Source organism: Scardinius erythrophthalmus (assembly GCF_964197995.2).
Source record: "Scardinius erythrophthalmus genome assembly, chromosome: 25".
Lineage (NCBI taxonomy): Eukaryota > Metazoa > Chordata > Actinopteri > Cypriniformes > Leuciscidae > Scardinius > Scardinius erythrophthalmus.
This window is the reverse complement of record NC_138245.1, coordinates 29,141,551-29,158,540: the sequence shown is the minus strand read 5'-3', so window position 1 is coordinate 29,158,540 and position 16,990 is coordinate 29,141,551. Positions and strand designations below refer to the sequence as shown.

The following is a 16,990-nucleotide window of genomic DNA, read 5'->3' as shown; positions in this document are numbered from 1 at the left end:
GGTGCTCTCAAAATGAACCGTTTCTTTATTTTGCACAGAAAATGCTCCTCATAAACTCCTAACACATCTGTTTCTGCAACCTTTATTTGCATTTGTCTGTCAGATTTTACTGCGGTATGCGTGCACAGGCGATCCATCAAATGCATTTGCATGGACATTGACAGGTCAGGCAATCTCCTTTCGCAGTTTCAGCTTCACAAACCTCATCTATCAGAGTTCACATTTTTACACGCCGCCACTTACACATTGACCGAATGAGATAAAAGTTTGAAGGTGTTCACCACCAAGTTCTCCAAGTTAAAGATTAGGAGAATATTCCCGCTGACGACTGTGGGAAAAACGCAAACCAGAGCCATGCATACCAACCCTGTGAGCGTTTCTCGCCTCAAGCAGGGACTTTCCCTTTCGGGAAGCCAACAGCGTTTTCCTCGAGGCCAGTTAAAAACACATTGCTCTGTTTTGACCGCCAATGATGTGACCTCTGGCAGAAGACCGGTTTTAGACTGTGCAAACATTGATGGCTTTTGTTTCTGGGTATAATTGTCTGCCAAACCGGTTTGCTGAGCACACAGGACATCATTCCCAGGACAGGACCATCGTCGCTCACTGTAAACACACCCGGTCCTGTGAACGCCACAGCTGTCGGGTGTTTTTTCTGAGTCAACCAGATTAAGTGACATATGCATTTGCCCGAGGACACCATAGTCCTTTTTCTCGCCCATCTGTGTGTTTCTATACGAGTCAGACGGACTTCGGGACCTGAGCCGACCCAAGCTCCCCGTCAAACTCAACAGCACCACCATTGCAGGAAGAACCCAGGATAGCTCATCCATGTCGGGAATGCATGTAACAAGGCATCCGCCTCTTCTCAAACAGGCTTCCACCGAGAACCGTTCCAGCGTCCAGTCATGACTGCAGTAGATGCCACACACAATCCATGCTAGGAGACATCCAAAACAGCCAACAGTCCTAGAAAGACAATCAGATTCACTTGGATTTTGCTCCCGGCGTCCCACGGTTCTCCTGTCTTGAGTACGCAGCAGATTTACCAGCAACTCCAGCGCGATCAGAGGCGGCGTCAGCAACAGCACGACCCCATAGGCCTGGCAGAGAAACAGCAGGAACCGAAGGGCGACGACATCCGAAGACACGTTAAACGGCGTCAACCAGAACTCCATGAGCCGGACGTAGAGCAGAAACACTGGAGGAACAGAAAACAGGCGTCAGACTGACGAGTTAAAGGAGAACGAGGAGAAAGTGTGTGGCTCTGCTTACGGGTGATGGCGAGGTCTGTGAATAACAGCAGGCAGCAGCAGCAAAGACTGACCGCAGTGATGGTGTGTGTGACTACAGACGGACACAACAGCACACTGCTCATCAGTTTACACACACACACACGGAGCGCAGCATCCAGAACACCCTCCATCTGCACAGAACAGACCAGTCAGATGATGATGCACAAGAAAGTCAGGACTATGTTCCAGGCCCAAGATACATTAAAGTCAATATGAAATCAAATTGATTTTCTTAATAACTGGTCTTATTGAGGAGGATTCATAATGGCATCTGATCTTATTCCCCCCTCAAAAAATATTTGAAATGTCTATAATGTCTTCTATAAACTTGTGTGTGTACTTGTTCAACTATCTTTGTGTGAGGCCTGGTTTATGCATGTTTTATACTTTTATTTTCATACACACACACACATATACGTACATACATGAAAATAACAGTATAAAAAAACATGCATATCTAAATAATTAAATAAAATCAAGAGCATTTGGTCAGTTGCAATGCATGCAGCAATGCCGTAATTCCAGGGCCAGTCCGAGCTGATTCCTCACTCACCAGAAAGCAGAGATGAAGTAATGCAGCAAAGCCTGTGAGACCTGAGGTTCTTCACGGGATGCAGCGCTGAAACCACAGATCCCAGTGAAGCTCTAGCACAGAAGCTGGAGGAACATTAGCCAAGGCACTTAGGAGACACTGAACACAGCAGCACTCACTCATTCTTTGTGAGTTTTTCAGAGTGTGTGTGTGTGTGTGCATTTCTCTTCACCCTCCCCCCGGTGGGACGTGTCTAAACAGTCAAGCTCTCACCTGGACTCAAAAGCACGTGTCAGTGCAGTGGGAGTGTCAGTGCTAGACCTCACAGAAACCAGTCCATCTGCTTCCTCCTCAAGCACAAGTGTTCAGATGTGTGTGTGATGCAGATCTCGTGACACTGACAGCACGCATCACGGTTCATTGAGTTTTTTTTTTTTTGAAACACTGACGGCGTGGAGAACACTAAAGAGCTCCTGTAAGAACATTGAAGGGTGTTTTAAATCCCTTGAATCCTGGAACGGTCAGACTGAAGCAGACTGTGCTCCCGCTGCCATCTATTGTTCAGTTAAGAGAATGACAATCAACTAAGAAATTTATTTTCAAAATGTCAATGTTGCGCTTCATCATAAAAATATTTTAATCTAAAGTCTTGTGCTTCTTAAATGCTTGAAATTGGTTTTGCAGACAATTACAGATTGAGTTCACGGATTATAAACGGTGTAAACTATATTTTTTGAAAAGGATGAGTTGGAACAGATGAGGATAAGACAGGTTGTCAGCATCCTAAATTGTGATTAAAAAGTGCTAATTCACCCAAAAATGAAAATTATCCCATGATTTACTCACCCTCAAGCCATCCTAGGTGTATATGACCTTCTTTCAGTCGAACACAATCAGAGTTTTATTAAAAAAATATCCTGGCTCTTCCAAGCTTTATAATGGGAGTGAATGTTAGCTTAGATTCTGAAGCCCAAAAAAGCGCATCCATCCATCATAAAAGTAATCCATACGGCTCCAGGGGTTAATAAAGTCTTGATGAGATGCGATATGTTTTTGTAAGAGACATATCCATATTTGTAACTTCATAAACTATCATCACTGGCTTCCGGTAATGGCCGTATGCGAGTCTAGTTCCGGCAGAAGAGTGACCTCTGACCCGACACATGACGAGTGACCTCTGACCTTAAACTTGACAAGTGACCTCTGACCCTACGCATGACGAGTGAGTGACCTCTGACCTGACGTAGTGAGGACTAGTGTAAGCTTAGGTGAGAATAGACGCCTCTCGTGGCTCAAACAAATGGAGTTGGGCAACAAACTCAAGCTTCTCCAACATTTCTCTTAAAAAAATAATCATTTTATATGTCTAATTCCGCATTCGTCAATACATCATGTGTCGGGTCAGAGGTCACTCTTCCGCCAGAACTAGACTCTGGTACGGCTGTTACTAGCTAGTGATTATAGTTTATAAAGTTATAAACATGGATATTTTTATTACATTAACACTTCGCTTCAGAAGGTCTGCTTTGGATGTGCTTTTTTGGGCCTCAAAATCTAAGGTACCATCCACTCCCATTATAAAGCTGGGAAGAGATATGGATATTATTTAATATACACACACAGGATATTATTTAATATAACTCAGATTGTGTTTGACTGAAAGAAGAAAGTCATATACACCTATGGTTTAAGGGTAAGTAAATCATGGGATCATTTTTATTTTGGGGTGTACTATCCCTTTAAGAAAATGTCCAGAGTGTGCAGAGCTGGAATCTTGACAAAGAAGCTCAAATGTGTTCATTTTTGTTGTTGTTATTTGTTTCATATATTTAGGTCACTGCATAATTCTAATAACAATGGCATTTCATAGGTCTGATGACTTTATTTAGATGTTGAAAATTGTAGCCTATAACTATAATAATATGTGTTCCAACTTTTGGCTGGTAGTATTAGAGTATATTGTGTTGTTTTGGTCTGCACATCATATCTCTATTCTATTCCTACCCAAATGAATGCATATAAATGTTGATATTATATGTATATGCATATTATGTTATAAAAATGCGTATTATATGTTGCTGGTCGTGAGAATGGCTGTGATCTGTTATGAGTCAGGCAATCCATATCTCAGTATCTCATCCATATCTCAGTGCCTGTAAATCACTTCCCGGACCTCTCAGAGGAATGGAATGAACACGAAATGTTATCGAGTCATGATTTTGTGTGATTTTCTGGCTTGAGCTGTGCTGTATGTTTGATCATATATGGTTTCTCCTCTAGCTGTGTCTGCAGCACCAGAAGTGAACGACAGGCGACCCGGAAGGTCTGAACTCCCTCCGAAGGCAAAGCCGAAACAACATCTCAACCTTTCAATAAATCTAGAAAATCCACCGTCGAGGTCTGTAAGGTATGTCTGTGTGTCTCTTTTCATATTCACGAATGCATGTAATTTTTTGACGTTTGCACGATGCAGTGAAACGATGCTAGTTGCCACAGTCATTCGAGCGAGCAAAAAAAGTTCAAATAAAAGAAAAAAAATCAAAAGCAGTTGCGTGTTGCAACAATATTCCCTCTGCGCTCTTCTGCATCATCGCGTCAGGATAGAAATGTTACATTTTCGCGGGAGGGATGCGCGTCTGTTTCCATTTGTGTGTGTTTTTCGCATCGCATGATTGTTGTAGGAAGTCTCTCGGTTTTTTTTTTTCCTCCTCTCTGTTTTTTTTCCTCCTCCAGCCGGGCTATTCAAACCTGCAGATCTAAGTAAACAATCATTCACACACTTAATGCAAATAATGCGGCGTTTTACGCGTCGCTCCTTTGATCTGAATTCACGCGCTTTATTTTTGTCGCTAAAAAATTTGGGATCTGCAGAATATGGCGCCCTGTCCTTATAAAAATAAGACAGGCTGCCATTTTTGTTTTCCTTTTGTCTGAAATTTTTAATAAAACTGTCTGAGAATGCGGGAGAGGCAGACACCGGGGACTTGCACTTTCTGAAGCCACGATTTTGCGAGATTTTCCGGATCTTTTCAATTTGATGTTTGATCAAAGACGACGTGCTTTAATTGCGAATGATTTCAAGGATGCCGATAGAATAAAAGAAAAAGTTGAGTAAGTTTTATCTCAGTTTATATCAAAGACTCAGAGGCGTGTCATTCCTCGCCAAAATGTGTATTTGATATTTACATGCTGTTTAAAGGTGCTTATTTGAGTATTAAATAGTTTTAAATGTTATATGCAGCCTGTAACTCACAGACTTCTTCACCTCAGCGTTATTTAAATGAGATGAAAACTGGGGATATTGGAAGAAGTCTTTGTAGTTTGCGAGATTTAATTCTAAAATGGGTTACACTTTATTTTAAGGTGTCTTTGTGACAGTGTAATTATATATTTAAGTACTGAGTAATATTAAGCAACTACATGTACTTACTATAGGGTTAGTTGCATGTAATTATGCATAATTTACTGTTATTACTATGGTAAGTACATGTAATATAATGTAACAAGGACACTAAAATAAAGTGTTACCGAAATACTTACTATGGGGTTAATTAAGTATCATTTATAATTATTACTATAGTAACTACATGTAACATATCTGTAGCAATGGCACTGTAAAATAAAGTGTTACCCTAAAATGAACCTAAAATGGCCTTAATGCCAATCTAAGTACAGTTACATGGTTCTTCCCTGTTTGTTTGTTATTTGGAGGACATTTACTATGGTAGTACCATGATATTCTTGGAAATACTTACCAGATATGAATTTCAGTGCCACATTAGTTGAGATCTTCATAATAATTAATTATAAATTAGTTAGTGCAGATAAGCTATTTTGTATCTGAAAGGTTTTTTACAAAACAATGAATTTTAATGTCTGTATAGTATACTAGTATTCATACAACTAACAATCCGGCACTGTACCCTGGTTTCACCACAGTAATTTATTTTTATATAGAAAAATTATTCCTTGAAGTGGTTGCATTGAGCAAACAGGAACAATGACGCTCATCCTTCCGCTCAACCCAATCTTTACCTGCTCTGTTTTGCCCGTTGGGAACTCCGGACCTTTAGAAACGTTTCCATACGGTGTGATTTCTTAAGGCGTATCATTTTCATACATTTCGTCTATGACACCGTGCTATGAATGTTTTGGCAGTGCTTATGGGTCTTGAGAGTGTTTGACTAAGGGGCCTTGCAGAGAAATTCATTTACCGCAGCCAAAAATAATAAAAGCGATATGTCCAGACCCTGCTGAATATTTCCTTAATGATGCTGAAAGGGTGTCTGTTTCACTTCCTGCTAAAACTGAGGGGTAGAGTTTTCACTTTTCCATATGAATCAGACGCTGCAGTTGACATTTTTAGGTTTTAACATTCAGAGACTCAAATAGCATCATTTTCTTTTCTCTTTCTCACTTTGCAGTCAGTGTAGTTTTCAGATCGAGTTAATAAATTGCTTTTTGTTTATATGCTTTCACTGTAAAAAATTATATGATCAATATGTTAAGGCAACATGTTTTTACTTTAACTCATCAAAATATTTTAAGCTATTTCAGTTTCTTTTTAAAGTTATCTTTCTTTTTTTCTAAGTTATACGAGACTCAACTTGATTTTTAAGGTCAGTTTAATATGATTTAAGTTGAAATGACTTGTACAGCTATTTTGATTACTTAACAATTTAAGGGAGCAACAGAATTTTAGTTTTCAAGTTGAAATAGGTTGAAATATTTTACGTTGTTGTGATAAAAAAATCTGAAGAAGTTTGCACCATCACAGCAAAGCATATTTACTAAAAATGTTTTTATGCATTTGTATTTTGCCATAGCAATCCAACAAGCAATCCTCAAGTGTTGCATTAAGAAGTTATTTGTTTGATTTTCCCAATGGGCGTCAAGTTGAGGCATTATTTATTAATCTGCTATAGGTGTGTGAACTGTGTGAACAAACAGTGTGATATTGCTTGAAATACTTGTTCCGTGTTGTATGATATTAATACCACTGTGTCATGAAAAATATGACGTAATGTACCAATGCATTTAAAGGCACAGTCTACAATTAATGTGCTAGTATTAGTGCAAGTCTTCAACAAAAAGATCTTCTGAACAATGGGAGTGATTCCATGTCACTGTAATAAAGCTTTACTATAACTCTGTACATGAAGCCAGATCCTATTGTTTGATTAAATCAGAATTACATCTTTTAACAAACCTCTGCTGGTCAATACTTAACTGTATTTTCTTGAATATCCTGTTTTATTCTCAAATATGACATTTTATGGAAGTTAAATGGGTTGTGAAAGTTGTTTCTCAACTGATATACTGTGTAATTGAAGTTTTTTCCTTAGATTAGATCTGCATTTCTTATCAATATAGAATCCGGTGAGGTCAGACCTAATCTAAACAATACATATTTTCCTGTTTATTTCAGTCGCCTCAGTTCCATTCATTCACATATGAGCCGAGAGCCTTTTGTGAGAATTTGTACATTTTGTAAACAATCCCACAATCTTTGCTTGCTTTTCTTAGTATTGTCTTTCCCCTGGTTTCACAGACAAAGTTTGAGTCTAGTCCCAGACTAAAATGTATGTTTGAGCTGCTTTACCTGAACACAACTTGCACTGACATATCTTGAAATATGTCACTGCCATTGTTTTGTCTCAAGATGTACACCAGTAATGTTACTTAAGTGTCCTAATTGAACTAAGGCCTAATCCTGGCTCAGTCTTAGCCTTGTCTGTGAAACCAGGCCATAATCTGGGAATCTCAGTAGCAAGGAATCTAAATTATATATGTAATCCCAAAAAGGATCCATTTGGTTGGTTGTTATCCTAGGATTGGGCAAGTAATAGTGAATGACTTAAAATAAAGCATCATTAATCAAGTATGACTTTGTGTGTTTCAGAATGGCAGAACCTAGATTTAATAATCCATACTTCTGGCCTCCTCCACCTTCTATTCCTGGTCAGGTAAGGAAAATGAACGTGCATCAACGGACAGACATAATTAATCCCTGTCTTTATATTTTTTTATTTACTTAATCTAGACAACCAGTCTACAGAATCATTGTTGTTTACTAGTTGTCTTAAGTAACAGATAAGAGTGCAATTACTATTTAACAGTCAGATCTTTCTCTAGTCAGCAAATGTAAAGACTGACATGTGAAATAATAGTAAAATTATTTGTTTTTGTTAAGTGTCATATTTGATACATCAGTGTTTTATGGCTCATATATGAAGCTCATAGGAGGAAAAACACCTCATTTTATTCAAAGGCCCAAACTGAGCAAAAATATGCAATTGCGGATATTTATGTGGCCAAAATGAAAGATGAATTCTGATATAACGGTATAAAAGACTACTGGTACTACTTGGTAAGATGATACTTGAATGCTTAGTTTTTACTGTGGAGGGAAACATGTGATACAAGGCAATACAACGATGATTAAGAGATGTACAAATGAAAAAGCCTGATGAGTCATATTTGATATTCACATTTTCTAATTTTCTAAACAATGATGTATGGATAATCAAGTAAACCTAAGCTTCTTCAGTCCAGTAGGTATTTATCTTGAAATATTACTAACAATATAAAAGTTATTCTTTCATTTACTTAATAAGAATCAGTAAAGATTTCATAGAAACGTTTTTAGAATGATACTAAAAGTTGTTTTACTCGCTAAAATAAGTCAGAAGGCATGTAGTAGATTTTTCATGTTGATCATTTAAAGGCCTAAAAAATGCATATCAAACATGATACAGCAGGCTTTATAGGGTTAAACATGAGTTCTTCTCATCATGTCGGAACCATCAGGTTGATCTCACTTTTTCCCAGCTGGATAATCTCGTGCTGATCAACAAGATCAAAGAACAGCTGATGGCGGAGAAAATCAGACCTCCACACCTGCCGCCCACTTCTGTCCCTTCCCAGCAGCCCTTGCTGGTTCCACCCACGTCCACAGAAGGCGGGCAGCACAATATATCGACGCCCAAGCTGCAGCAGATGCCAGGACTCCACGTGCACAACAGCTCCCAGCCCGACATCGCCCTGCACGCCCGACCCGCCTCCAGCTCCGTCGCAGGTAAACCCTTACGGCATGGAGCAGAGCTGCTCACTGACACGCGTGCGCACTGCTAACTGTGCACTTCACTCGGGCAGGTCGCATTCTGGGTGACGTCAACTTGAATCTGGACGATAAGACTGCCATTAAAGCAAGGGGACTGTGGGAAGACTGGCATTTGCGGCAAATCATAGACCAGCCATCCAGAGCCAATCATCTTTCAGGTATGTGCATGTAAAATATTGTAATTGTTTAATGCAATTATGTTTTTGCTATTATATACTTATAGAGGACCTATTATGCTTTTTTGTGTAATGTTGCTGTTTGAGGTCTGCAAAGTTACAAAGCACAAAGTCCCTCCAGCGAGAGCAAACACGTCACAATATTCCTCATTTAAATAATTCCATCCCGGAATTATTTAAATAGAGGCATATGCAAATTGGAGGCATATGCAAATTAAAGGGGCGGGGCTTGATTGAGTTAGTAAGTAGTGTGTTGAAACTCATGATTATGGTAAGGGGCGGTACATTTTCCAAACACACTTGAAGCGCTTGACCAATCACAACACACTGCTCCAGCCGACCAATCAGAGCACATTGTGCTTTTCGGAAGGAGGGGCTTCATCGAGACAGGAACTAAACAGAGCGTTACTGACAGACTGGGAAAAGAGGTGCTGCAACAATGGAAATATGTGAAAAACAATGAACATTCAAGCATGAAAACCTGTTGTAGTAGAGCCCAAAAATAAAATCAAGACCTTGTAAAAGTGCATAATATGGCCTCTTTAATTGAGGTGTATTTTCAGGACTGTCACTGACGTCTTCTCGAACTGCCAACCTCAACACGTCAGAGAGCGTGACGGCGACCACCCCGACCACTCCAACCACCAGCAGTCAGACTCTTTCCCCAAACCTCATCTCAGGACTGGCCGGCGGGCCCGGGATGGAGGCTTTCAAAAACAGCGGAGGACTGGCAGGACTGCTGGGTCCACCTCCCAAGAGCATAGGACGAGGTCGCAAAAAGATCAAAGCTGAAAACTCCTCTGGGCCGCTCTTAGTCGTTCCCTACCCGATCCTGGCCTCTGGAGTCGACCAATCATCTGGTATCCCTGCCAAAGAGGGCAAAACATACAGGTAGAAGTTGAAGGGTGCATTTCATGATGATTTATGTTTAAAGGAATATTTCGGCCCAAAATTAAGATGTTCTCCTCTAGTATTGCTCTCATATTTCAGGACATTTATTGCATGCATTTCATTTGCATAGAGATGTGGTGCATCAAGACAGTAAAGGTGCAAAGTCATGGGTTTGATTCCCAGGGAATGCATGAACTGATAAATTGCTTACTTTGAATAAGAACAAATAAAAGATAAAAGCATCTGCCACATTAATAAATGTTATTTAAATAGCAATGTAATTGCTCTTTTTCTGCTAAAATAGCGATTTAAAGGGATACTCCACTTTAAAATGAAAATTCTGTCATCATGTTGTTTCAATCCTTTATGAATTTCTTTCTTTTGCTGAACAGAAAGGAAGATATTTAGAAGAATGTCAGTAACCAGACAGTTTCTGGTCCCATTGAATTCCATAGTATATTTTTTTTCCAGACCAGAAACTGTCTGGTTACTGACATTCTTCTAAATATCTTCCTTTCTGTTCAGCAGAAGAAAGAAATTCATAAAGGATTGAAACAACATGAGGGTGAGTATATGATGACAGAAATTTCATTTTAAAGTGGAGTATCCCTTTAAAATAGCTGCACAATTTGAACAAATAATTTATGGTTATGAATTCATTCTAACTTAATTAATTTAAGAAAATGATTCTATTGTACAATACAACTGCAAAATTACAATAACATTTTTTATGGCTGTTTTAATTTCTTTATTTTCAAAAGTTAAACCGTCAAGCTTTTATTTTGTCAGAACGATCTTAAAGCTTCTCTTTTGTTGACAACAGCCGGTTTATAAGTGTGGAAAGATGGTTGGCGCATGTTGTGTTGCTAAATGCTTGAGTTCATGTGGATCAGCATTTACTGTGAACACAGTGCATATATTTATTTAATATTTATCTGATTTGATAATCAGCCAATGTCGTGATTCCGTTTTAATCCTGCAGCCCTAGATGTAAATATTGATGAATGATAACGATGATGAACATCAAACAGCATTGATTTTTTGTGTGTATCATCTTGGTTTGATCTCTTGGTCCAAATCCAAATTGACTTGAATTCCCTTCCCCTGCAAGTGTCTTTTCACCGTTATATAGGGCTCCAAACTGCAGTATATGTCATCTATAGAGATTAGCTTCCATAAATTGCTTTTATAACATTTGCAAACAGTACTAACCACATAAACCCTTCTCCAGAGTCCCCCACATACCACCATTTGAAAAAAAATAATAGATTTTTTTCCACATTTTGCAGATGTAAAGTGTGTCCGCTGACGTTCTTCTCCAAGTCGGACATGCAGATACACTCCAAGTCCCACACAGAAGCAAAGCCCCACAAGTGCCCTCACTGCACCAAGTCCTTCGCCAACGCGTCCTACCTGTCTCAGCACCTGCGCATTCACCTGGGAGTGAAGCCTTATCACTGCTCCTACTGCGAGAAATCCTTCCGCCAGCTCTCCCACTTACAGCAGCACACCAGGTACTGTAAGAGCATGTGTCGACAAGCGTGATGTGTATTACCAGAATGAACTAGGATATTTTGAGATTGTAAGACATTTAATCTTGTGTTTTGACATTTTCCATCACCTTGTGTTTGTTTTTTGCATTCTACAGAATCCACACAGGTGATCGGCCGTATAAATGTCTCCATCCAGGCTGTGAAAAGGCCTTCACGCAGCTCTCCAATCTGCAAGTAAGACCTAAATATCGTTCACTTACTTCATTAAAGGGATAGTTCACACAAAAATGAAAATTCTGTCATTAATTACTCGTCCTCATGTCGTTCCAAACCCATAAAACTTTCATTCATCTTCAGAACACAAATGAAGATCTTTCATTTTGACGCTTCAACAAGTTCATAAAGAGATCGTAAAACGAATCCAGACGAATTGAGTGGTTTAGTCCAAATTTTCTGAAGAGACTCGATCGCTTTATATGATGAACAGATTGAGTTTAGGCTTTTATTCACATATAAACATTGATCAACTCACACATCAGTTGTGGTAAACGGAAGCTCAATCATGTTCGCTAGATGTGAGAGAACCAATGAGGTTCATTCTCGTGTTACGCAGCACGTTTGAGCTTCAGCGAGAACCAATGAGGTTTGTTCTTGCACGTCAAGCAAGTTCGGTTGAGCTTCTGTTTAAGTTTGCTGATCAATGGTTATATGTAAATGAAAGTCTAAATTGAATTTGTTCATCATATACAGTGATTTAAGTGATCTAAGCCACTCAATTCATATGGATTAGTTTTACGATCTCTTTATGAACTTTTTGAAGCGTCAAAGTGGTAGTTGCGTAACTGTCAATGGAGGGACAGAAAGATCTCAGATTTCATCAAAAAGACCTTCATTTGTGTTCTGAAGATGAATGAAAGTCTTAGGGGGTTTGGAACGACATGAGGGTGAGATATTAATGACAGAATTTAGGTGAACTCACTAAGTATAATAACCCTGACCTCAATCCACCTGGATTCTTTCATCTGTCTGTGTGAGTGTGTGTCGGTGTATAACAAGAGCGTTGTGTTTCTGCAGTCCCACCAGAGATCACATAATAAAGACAAGCCTTACAAGTGCTCCAACTGTTACCGAGCTTACTCTGACTCCGCCTCCCTCCAAATCCACCTGTCGGCTCACGCTATCAAAAACGCCAAGGCGTACTGTTGCAGCATGTGCGGTCGAGCCTACACCTCTGTGAGTACATCAGCTTCAGTGTTCTCAAACTCTCACACCCAAGAACGTGTGGCATGCTGTATGTGCAAAAAATGCTTTTATAATTAATATTCATGCAGCATTTATGACCTTACATTATTTGAGAAATTAAAAAATGCAGGATGATAAAAAAAAAGTCTATGCATAAAGGTTATTAAAACGATGGGGGGAAAATGAAATGGTGACTAGTTACAGTAAATGCAATTCATATATATATCTTAAAATCTTGATTCTGATTTTTATTATCATCATTATTTATTAAAAAGGTAAAGCTATTTTAACAGTTTCAGAACAAATAGAAATATGATTATGTAAAATAAAATGTGACCATTTAAATGAAATGTTTTTTTTTTTAAATATCTTATTTATTTAAAGTTTATTTTAAACTTCCCTAGTAGTACCACAGGTTGAGATGCGCTGGGATGTTAACCTTTTTTTAAAAATAGATCCAGAATTAGAAATGTAAAATAAAAAGTGAGACATTTTATTTGACAATTGGTATTTTAAAAATATGTATTTAAATGTCCACACAGTTTGAGAACCAACGGGATGTGTCATTTCCAATTAAATTGACTCTTTTAGGATTTACTGAACATGTTCAGGCAGTTTGTAGTCTTTTAGCAATATATGCAATCATTGTTTTTCATGCATATCTTTAATCTTGTGATATAACGTCCCTTCCCAGGAGACCTACCTTATGAAGCACATGTCCAAGCACACGGTGGTAGAACATCTGGTGAGTCAACACTCGCCGCAAAGGACCGATTCCCCCAACGTTCCCGTTCGCATTTCCCTCATCTGAGCTCCCGGTCCTGCGGTCAGTCTTTCCCAATCTTGGCATAAGCAAGCAAAATCGCCTGTTCTCGGTGGTTTGACCTTTTTTTTTTTGTGTGCGTGTGTGTGTGTGTGTGTGTGTGTGTTTGTTAGTTTGTTTAATTTTTGAGAACATTCCAAAAGGTATTAGACTGTGTGGATAGAGGCTCAAAACACAGCAGCGATTTCGGAAGGTTCTATTACACGCGTTACTCTTCTTGAACTCATTGTTGAGTTGAGAAGGAATAATCGGGAAATCCAAAGATGGTTTCACAGCACTTTCAGGCCACACAGGTTTGGCTTTAAACGTTTCTGGTCTGTTATGACAATAAAGGCATTGCTCTTGGCAGCTAAACGTTTGGGACTGTAGGTATTATGCATTATAAAATCAGAAGACATACGTTGTATGTTTTAAGCTTGGACCAAGTCCAGTACCTCCTCTCATATTTTTCTATGCTGTCTGGGAAAAATCCCCTTCTCTTGGGCAACTCAGAGTTGGTTTAGAGACCAATGGTCTTGTGTTTTGATAATGTCAATCGTAAAATGTTTTTCTTTCCTTGCTTGTAGGGAAATTGTACTAAAAATAAGTTTAGCATTCAAGTAAACTTCTCAAGAGGACTTTTATAAATCTGCAGAGGACTTTACTGACAAATCAGCACATTTAGATGTTTCCCGAGATTCATCTTAGTGCTTTACAAAAATGTTTTTTGGTCTGGTGCCAAAAATTAAACATGAAAATGGCGTTTTGGCTTGAACACGCACAGCGTTTAGAATTCACACTTTAAAAAAGTGTAAACTTGCACCAGTTTCCCTGCGTTATGTTACGGATGTCAGCATGCATTTGACATTCTAGATGGGTGAAAACTGTCAGGAAATGTCCACAATCTTATATTTTGCAGAAAGAAAATGAAGGTTTTGATTTTTTTGCATTAAAGGCAGTATTTTCATCCCCTTATTATTTAAATTGTAGAGTACATTTGTACGTATGGTAGTATTTGAGAGTATTTGTTGTATTGGTAACACTTTACAATAAGGTCTCACTTGTTAACATAACATGAACTAACAGTGAGCAATGTATTTTTCATTAATCTTTGTTATACTATGGGACTGTTGAATGCTTGAATCTGATTGGTTGACGAACATTCTAAGGTGAGCAATTATGTATAAAGTAGTTCCAGGCTGGTTTTGACCATGGCCGTAGCCAGCTATGAGGTCACCGAGGTCCGGACCTCGGTCATTTTTTTATATTAAAAAATAAAATTTTAAGCTCTCTGAATGATTAATTAGCCGTTTAAACCGCGTCATATGTGTGTTTGCAATTCATGTCGCTGAGAGAAGGAACAGTGAACGGGGCTTGAGAGCGCGTTGTGAGTGAGGGCGCGGGTGCAGCCTCTGTGTTGCCAGATCCACCTATTATACGTATTTTTGGACTCGTTTTTCCCATTTATTGTGACACTTTAGGACGTTAATAAAGTGGGAATTTGAATGTTAGGGCTAGTGATATATTAATTTTCTTTTCCAAAACACAAGCTTTGAACTTATTTCTCATTATTATTATTATTTTGGTTTTTTAATGTTTTTCGTGGCATTAATAAAAAAGAAGAAGCTTAGACAAACTGTAATTGCTGACAGGAAGATACCAAATTCGGTAAGACAAACGCAATGATCATGATTATCTGTAAGAAATGTACAACACTATCAAAAACAATAGCATAATACAGATCTGTATCATTATTCTAACGTTATTTGTAACTTGTTACGAAATAAAATGTCTCTCACCTAAAAAAAACGTACTTTCCTGTCCCGTCAGTCTCGTTGCACGTCCTCTTCAATTACACGCGCAAATGCGGCAGAGCGCTTTATGTCACTTTATTATAAATAAAGCGCAAAAGAAACTACAAGCATGATGCAACAACATCGTAGTTGATGTCAATTTGTAAGTCATGAAATTACCAAAAAGTGCCAATAAATTCCGCAACTTACTTCATGTTTGGAATGATTTACATGCAGGTTTATGTTCATTCAATTTTCATTCTATTCATCAGGATCAGTGGTCATGTTCATTAACAGCTCATGTTAGTATTGTGTATTTACCATGGTTACTGTTGTTTCCTTAACCCAAAAATGACACTTTATTCACTGTGTTTTTGCACTATATTTCTAAATGACTGTGGTCTGACATACCAACTTATTTGTATTTACAAAAACTATTTTGGAACTGCTATTTAATAGCCTTGTACTTTATTCATCATCAGTAGGCCTATGTGTCATATTCTTATATACAGTGTATATATATATATATATATATATATATACAGTATATATATATATATATATATATATATATATATATATATATATATATATATATATATATATATATATATATATAACTAATTGTTTGGCATACTAACACCAGTGATAATGTAATGTAGACTGAAACTCTATATCATAACTAAAAAATAAGTTTGAGCCCCCTTTAATGTCCAGGTACAAGTGAATGTTTTTTCTTTTTGCACAGTTCATGGGTTGAAGCCCATTGAAGCTCTTAATTTTGAGCTCTCAAAGAGCACCAGATTGATGCATTTAACCTTAAAATGTACTAAATTTTCTTACGGGGGACCATGCCCCCGAACCCCCCTAGAGGGACAGAGGTCCACCCATCATAGTTTTACAAAATCCTATGGGAAAGAAAGATCATTTATGAACTTTACTTCAGCATAGTACAACAAAGTTCCTTTTAAGCCATTAAACTAAAACTGTTAATGCAAAATTAAAATATCCTTGGACAAACTATACATTTGGCCTGCCTTAGGGGGGGCCTACAAGACATTGTGCCCAGGGGCCTCTGAATTCTTAATCCGGCCCTGCACCTCACCCCGGACCTCACTAATTTTCAAACCCTGGTTACGGCCTTGGTTTTGACCACATTACAGTTCCATATCACTCCGCCAAATGATTATGTTGTTTCAAAGGTCCTTACAGCTTACAACAAGAAAAGAACCAAACCCACATCGAAAATGACCAAGCAAATAAATATAGTAAACAATAGGATGTACATGTTCTATGTACAGAAAGCACATACTCTCTTTCTCCTGCTTTCTCTCCCGTTCGTTAATAAAAATACAGATGTTCATTGTTTGTTCATGTTAGTTCACAGTGCATTAACTAATGTTAACAAATACAACTAAATGCTGTAGAAGTATTGTTACTTGTTAGTTTGTGTAGTTCAACTAATGTTAACAAATGAAACCTTATTGTAAAGTGTTACCATTGTACTAAACTTATTTCATGCTTTTATTTTTATATTAATATTAATTTGGAATACAAAATGATGTCCAGACAGTTTTTATTACTGTATTCTGGTAATGAGATTTAATTTTATTTTCACTTATTTTTTTCTACTGGTTGGGGGG

General features: G+C 38.1%; 2 protein-coding genes across 3 annotated transcripts; one reads left to right on the top strand and one right to left on the bottom strand.

Annotated features, from left to right (window-relative positions):
• On the bottom strand, positions 1-2,186 carry LOC308686012 (uncharacterized protein). Its single transcript, XM_081358230.1, has 3 exons — positions 1,849-2,186; positions 1,276-1,426; positions 1-1,201 (listed from the first exon to the last, which is right to left on the bottom strand). The coding sequence occupies exons 2-3, from the start codon at positions 1,424-1,426 to the stop codon at positions 240-242; spliced, it is 1,113 nt and encodes a 370-aa protein (XP_081214356.1). The 5' UTR covers positions 1,849-2,186; the 3' UTR covers positions 1-239.
• A 1,927-nt stretch (positions 2,187-4,113) lies between these two features.
• On the top strand, positions 4,114-15,274 carry znf362a (zinc finger protein 362a). 2 transcript variants are annotated; one of them, XM_081358229.1, is made up of 9 exons: positions 4,114-4,234; positions 7,730-7,793; positions 8,659-8,905; positions 8,983-9,108; positions 9,690-10,017; positions 11,307-11,531; positions 11,666-11,744; positions 12,585-12,743; positions 13,447-15,274. In XM_081358229.1, the coding sequence occupies exons 2-9, from the start codon at positions 7,731-7,733 to the stop codon at positions 13,561-13,563; spliced, it is 1,344 nt and encodes a 447-aa protein (XP_081214355.1). In that variant the 5' UTR covers positions 4,114-4,234; position 7,730; the 3' UTR covers positions 13,564-15,274. The 2 variants fall into 2 exon arrangements, with proteins under 2 accessions (XP_081214355.1, XP_081214354.1); XM_081358228.1 differs by lacking the exon at positions 4,114-4,234 and adding an exon at positions 4,861-4,938.
• The last annotated feature ends 1,716 nt before the right edge of the window (positions 15,275-16,990 follow it).